The 6217-nt window shown below is 45.0% G+C and overlaps 2 protein-coding genes across 2 annotated transcripts; both read left to right on the top strand.

Annotated features, from left to right (window-relative positions):
- Positions 1–986: 986 nt before the first annotated feature.
- Positions 987–1602, top strand: LACBIDRAFT_308573 (uncharacterized protein; the record flags this gene model as incomplete). Its single annotated transcript, XM_001876010.1, has 3 exons — positions 987–1208; positions 1271–1539; positions 1599–1602. 3 exons carry the CDS (start codon positions 987–989, stop codon positions 1600–1602), a joined length of 495 nt encoding a protein of 164 aa, XP_001876045.1.
- A 1148-nt stretch (positions 1603–2750) lies between these two features.
- On the top strand, positions 2751–3835 carry LACBIDRAFT_308572 (uncharacterized protein; the record flags this gene model as incomplete). Its single annotated transcript, XM_001876009.1, has 5 exons — positions 2751–2858; positions 2908–3001; positions 3137–3307; positions 3372–3746; positions 3810–3835. The coding sequence occupies 5 exons, from the start codon at positions 2751–2753 to the stop codon at positions 3833–3835; spliced, it is 774 nt and encodes a 257-aa protein (XP_001876044.1).
- Positions 3836–6217: the final 2382 nt, after the last annotated feature.

The following is a 6217-nucleotide window of genomic DNA, read 5'->3' as shown; positions in this document are numbered from 1 at the left end:
TTTTCTCTATTGTGGCAACATGACACATCAGTATTGATGCATACATGGGAACTGCCGTAGACAGTTTTCATGATCAGTTGAGCCAAGGCGAACAGTCCGCTTACTGATTTTCTGTCTATTATTAGATGCTACACATGGGTCTCAGACTGCACAGCAAATTGTTCATAGTTTTTCTCTCTTGGTAGACTTCGGAATATTTCATGAAGTCGAGTTTTCTTGGGTCAATGATGCCATGATTTGTGATGTGTTGATGCGCGTGATGTGTCTCACCACATGACTTCTTGGATCATGCTTCGTAGCATGTGACTGAATGACTTCTTGTGTCAGGTACGCGTTGAGCTTCTACACTTGCATGTTTATCTTAGAATTAATATCTTTTAATTGATAATAAGATGAGACCCAGGTTTGGTGTAAACTCCAACACCCTGTGCTGAGGTGTCTTTACTCTAGAACACTCTGTAGTGTACTATTTCATGGTAGTGTAGCCTTTTATTAGACTTCAAGTATATTGAAGTGATTCAATCACGAACCGACCACAATTCCTACAGCCTGAGGTGTGCACATTTCTTGGAGGTAGACTTTAATCGACTAGACCAGGCTGTGTCTAATGATCCTTATGATCAAAGTGATTGTATTCTACTATAGAAGGTTTTATAGGAGAATTCGCTAAATTTCGCATTTTTACAGGTGTATTGTTACACTTTGTACCATTGGGGCACCATGGACTTCATCAAGATGAAGTCCCTGCATGCCTAATCTTGAAGGAATTGTGAAATAGTGATGTGCAGGCCCAGCTTGGCCTAAAAGCCATGGTTATGGCCCAGATTTGGGCAGCTCAGGCTGTTAGAAGAGACACCTTGTGAGCTCTCTTGTTTACACATTTTATTTGCACACTTCAATCACTTTTTCTTTTTATTCCTTGTAAATATACTTCCACTATTTGCTAGTCTTTAGTCCAGGCCACCAAAACTTTTGTATATAAACCTATGAACTTCATTTCCCTCACCTCAGTCATCATCACACTTGTGTCTGACTCTGAGGTGGGCTACTTTATCTATATTTTATTACTAGAGCAGCTGGTTGGGCCTCAGTTGCGGTTTAAGATGCAGAAGGTCGTTTGGGACAGCACTGAGGTATCTCTATGTCACTATTCAATGGATTTTATCAACTCCTGCCCAATAGATTCTCCATACCCATTGTTGATGAAGGCCGTTGATTCATCGGGCTTTGTGCTGCCTCTGATGCCTCTGACTGGCTAGACATACATCAGTCTGCTGCTGCTGCTCTGGAGGAAGCTCGAGGATGGATGTCCTGGGGAAAAAAGGATAGGTGGCATCGGTGTAGGGCTTTTTTTGCATATAGGTATCTCACATGGGGTGGACAGACTAAGCCCATGGTTTTGCATCAATACTTTCCCATCCCCCACATAATCCACATGGATTCCACTGGATTCTGCTGGATTCTGCTGGACTTCACTACATACTGTACCATTATAACAATATTCACAAATCTGAACTGGACTGGAGTTCAAACATGTCAGTAAGTCTGTATCTTTCCCTTTCCTGTCTGAGCTTTTCCTCACTCATTAAGCATTGCAGTTAGTGTTCGCAAGTTCAGTTCAGTCCGGTTTTTTGCCCCCAAAACGCGCAACCGTGGACCGCAACCGGTCTAGGACCGACCCAGATATTGAGGGAACCGAACCGAACCACCTAGGACCGGTCTATTGCGGTCTATGGAGCCGGTTCAGACCGATCCAGACCGGTTTTTTTGCGTATAATTTATTATACCAATATAAACCATTTGTATCTCAACTATTATTACTCTGAAAAATAAATGGGTTATATAAAATAGTAAAGCATGTAAATACCCGTCATTCTACCAATTTTGAAGAGATTTTATGAAGATTTGACATAGCTATGACTGAAACCGAATTACTTCTCGTAGAGACTCAGGTAAAATATGAATTTGGTTATATCTTTCTCAATTCTTAACCGTTTTTGATGAAACAAAAACCCAATAAAAGGTAATAAACGTGGTTACAAGGGTATGTAACGCACGTGACCGTTTAACCGGTTGCAACCGATCAAAACCGGTCTTTGAACGGTTTTAATATATTTTCGAAATGAGGCAACCGGCAACCGGACCAACCCCAAATTGGGGCAACTGCAACCGAAAAAAAGACCGGACCATGGTCCGGTTCAGTTCGGTCCACCGGTTTTTTGCGGTCCTATGGACTGAACCTTTAAACACTAATTGCAGTGATCTCCAATGGTCTTTTTTATCATAGTCTCAACCCAGTGTACCATCACTAGCAGTAGCACACTGGTGTCCTATCATACAAGCAATATATAAGGTTTTTATCAGAATCACTTCATTATTGGTCAAATATCAACCATCATCTAAGTTAAAACTAACCAATGATAGGTTGAAATTAACTGGTATAACAGCCTCAGAAGGCTTAGATTGAAAACAGCCATTTTAGGTTGTTAATCAACCAAAGTGACCCAGGTTGATGAAGATCAACCTAAAAAGCAGTTGAATGCGACCTATGTTAGGTTGAGTTTCAACCAGCGTGACCTGCACAGTGTCCCTGGTGAGCAGGGGGCGGGTCTGTGTGCAAAAGGGGGTGATGTGACTGGAAATAGCCAAGGCCGCTTGTCTCATGCTTCAACAATCTTCAATCATCATCCTTTTTGGTTTCCTAACATCCCTCCTCACTGTCTGCCACATCGCACACGTCACCAGCCACGATGAGCAAGAAAAGTGGCAAAGCACAGCAGGCAAAGGTGGCAACAACATACAACATCAATGACACAGTCCTAGGCAAAGTGCGCAGCTTTCCACTGTGGCCCGGCATGGTGAGCCTCCTCGCGTCGAGTACGTCCAACAGTTCTGATCTACGTCTAGGTTGTGGACCCAGACAATGTTCACCCCACCGTGGCTCTCGAATGCCCCAGCAGCAAAAAGGCCATGTTCTACTGCATCAGGTTCTTCCCTTTGGGTGACCAGTGTGTCCTTCTTTCCATGTGTTCTCCGCCCTGACGTGGCCCATGCTGACACGTTGCATGCAGTGCATGGTTAGTCGAGAAAGACATCTCAAAGCTCCAATGACACGAAATCGAGTTGTACATCTCAGAGCCCCACAAAAAGTCGTCAGAGCTGTTGAATGGGTATTGTATTGCTCTGGACCCTGCGACGTGGCTCGCAGAGAAAGAGGCTATGATCCAGGATACAGTAGACATGGAGGAAAATGCTGAGATTCATCAGCTTGCAGAGACAGAGGATGGAGAAGATGAAGGGGCTGCAGGTTCGTGTTTTTTCATGTTATGTTTTATCGTCGTTGGTGACATGCTAATTCCTTGATTTGCTAGGCAAGAAACAAGGGAAGAAGAGGAAACGCGACGATGCTTCTGCATCTGTCAAAGAAAAGAAAGAGAGGAAGAAATCCGATAAACCAGCGAAAGCCAAGGCAAAGAAAGACGCTGATGCTGGAAGCACCACAAGGAAGGCCAAGGCTGCCAATGGCAATGGTGCCTCTAAACGTTCCAAAAAGTCCCAAGCAATGGTTGAGTCTGAAGATGAAGGTGAAGCTGAGGCGGATGCGGAGGATGAGGCTGAAGATGATGCAGATGCTGGGCCTAGCACAAAGAGCTCCAAGAAGGCCGCGGCTGCGGCAGATAAGACTGCTGCGTCGCCCCCACCAGCGAAGAAAGGAAAACGGGACCAGGATGACGATGCAGATGAAGGTAAGTCTGCTTTCCTTTTCCTTTTCTTTGTGGTTCTGCGGACCTGGTGGCTTGGTGGATCAGTGGAGTGGATCATCGGATCGCTCTGATCCTCTAGCTTGTTCTTATTTTGTCTTTGCTCGCTGTTGCCATAACTGCCCTTTTTGCCCCTGTTTTCCTCTCCTCATCTCTTGGAATGCCCCAGACCCTTTTTCTGCCATCTTCTCCTTGTCTAAGAGCTATACTTTGGCACCCCCCCCTTCCTCGATGTTTTCCACCCTTTTCATCGGATTGCTTTTCATAACCCCCATTTTCATGTTTTGCCTTTGTTGGATGTCCTCTGATGTTCCTTCCATTCTCTTCTATCTCTCTTCTCTTCCCTTCTCTTCTGCCTGCCTCTCTCTTGCTTGACCTTCCTTTTCCCTCTGTTGTGACCCATCCTTTGCTTTCCCTCCGCTTCTCCCATTCTTTTTCATCATACAGCTGCTTTTGCCTTACAAAAGCACCTTCCTCACCCTTCCCTTCTTTTTATCGCTTCTGGTGTCTTTCCTTATCATGGCATCAACTTTCATCCTCCTCTGGCGCCTTTTTTGTGCTTTTGACCCGCCTTTTCTTCCTCTTATGTCCTATCATCTTCTCCAAGGTGCTACTGTCTCTCAAGGGTCTCCCAAACGCTTTTGCGCCTTTTGTTCTCGAAATTTAGATGTCCTCCAACTTTCTTGACCCCACGGTTTCTTTTTGGACCTTTTTGCACTTTTGAGCACTTTTCTCGCTTCCTTGCATGCCGTATCACCTTCTATCATTGTCTTCCTTCTTCTGCCTGCCTTTTGGCCTCCAAAATCAGCTTTCATTTATACCTGGCATTGTTCATTCTTCGGTTTTCCTCTTTTTGTCCATTTTGTTGTGGTCTATCATTCTTTTCGGAGGCACTGGTGCCATTCAATCATCGTCTTGGGCCCTAGGCTTCTCTACTCTTGAATTTGGGGCAATAACTGCCACTTTCCATGGGCCATGGTTGTTTTTATGACCTTTTTGCACTTGCCGCACTTTCTAGTGCTTTTCTCCCTTCATCTCGTTCCTTATCAGCCCCTACTGCTTTCTTCTCTCCTTTACTTCCCTTTTGGCGTCTCTTTATCTTCAGCGTCGACTTTCACTTGCCTCTTGCGCACATTTTCCTTGGTTTCGGTGCTTTCTTTACCTTTGCGATGTATCCTATTGTCCTCTTCCGCAGCCCTGGTGACTTTCAAATGTCACTCCAGGGCACCACTTTTCTATGTTTTTGAATGACACTGCCTTTTTTAACGATGTTCCCTTTTTACCACTCCTTTTCCTTCATCACATGCTTTACCATCTTCAACCACCCTATTCACACCGCCATCCCCATCCAATCACTTGTCCTTTCATTTCTCGCCATGTCAGAAGCTGACTGCGTTCTTCTCTTTCCAGCCAAAGGTTCTGAAGACAATGAATCAATCAAAGTGCGTGATTGGCGGCACAGACTGCAGAAGACCTTGAGCAACAAGTCGTTACCCAAAGAAGAGGTGGGTATTTTTTTTGCCTTCTTTCCTGGTTCTTTGGCTCGTTCCCACTCGGGGTTGACTTTTTGTGCCGTCTCCTCCCCCCTTCTCTCTTTTCCACATCCCGTCATTCGCTTCATCCAAATTCCTTCTCTAGCTCCTTCACCCTTGCTCGCATCCCCACTTTCACTGCTCCGCTTCCAGTCATACCATCCCAGCCAATGCTGACCCACTTTGTTTCACAGGAAATGCCAAATCTCAATGACCTTTTCAAGACAGTGGAAAACTACGAAGGCATGACAATCGAACAACTCCAGGTATGTTTTTGCTGTTGTCATTGAAGGCTCAGTCACTTGGTGTCTTGATTTTGGTTGCCCCCCATGATGGGGTTCATGTTTGGTCATTATGAACCTTTTCTTCTGTTATGCCGTCCATTCATTTCCTTTTCCTCAATTTCGCGCCCCACTCTACTTTCCGTCCTTCGCATTTCTCTGACTTTGAGGTGCAATAGCCATGTGCTTCACCTTGACATTCATCCCACACTCTGAGTCCCTAGATGCTCCATTTCCCCCATCCCCTGCTGCCAGTACTTCGTCATGCCCCACTGATTCCTGCAGGAATGGAGCCATTCCACTGGAATCCGCAGGAATGGAGCCATTCCACTGGAATCCGCAGGAATGGCACAGGAATCCACAGGAATGGACAGGAATGGCACAGGAATCCACAGGAATGACACAGGAATCCACTGGAATCCACTGGAATCCACTGGAATGGACAGGAATGGCACAGGAATGGACAGGAATGGCCTAAAACACATATTTTTCCAAGCTTAGCTAGATGTCACATGACTTAATCAACTCAGACCTTATGCTCATAACTTCTAAGAATTCCTTATGCTATTTAGACTTGAATAGGGAGAATCACAGTGTATTTGATAGAACTACATAAATCTATTCTACTACATTGAGTGTTAAA

This window comes from Laccaria bicolor, genomic scaffold (assembly GCF_000143565.1).
Source record: "Laccaria bicolor S238N-H82 LACBIscaffold_3 genomic scaffold, whole genome shotgun sequence".
Lineage (NCBI taxonomy): Eukaryota > Fungi > Basidiomycota > Agaricomycetes > Agaricales > Hydnangiaceae > Laccaria > Laccaria bicolor.
Note: the sequence above shows the minus strand (reverse complement) of the source record. Positions and strands in the feature narration are given on the sequence as shown.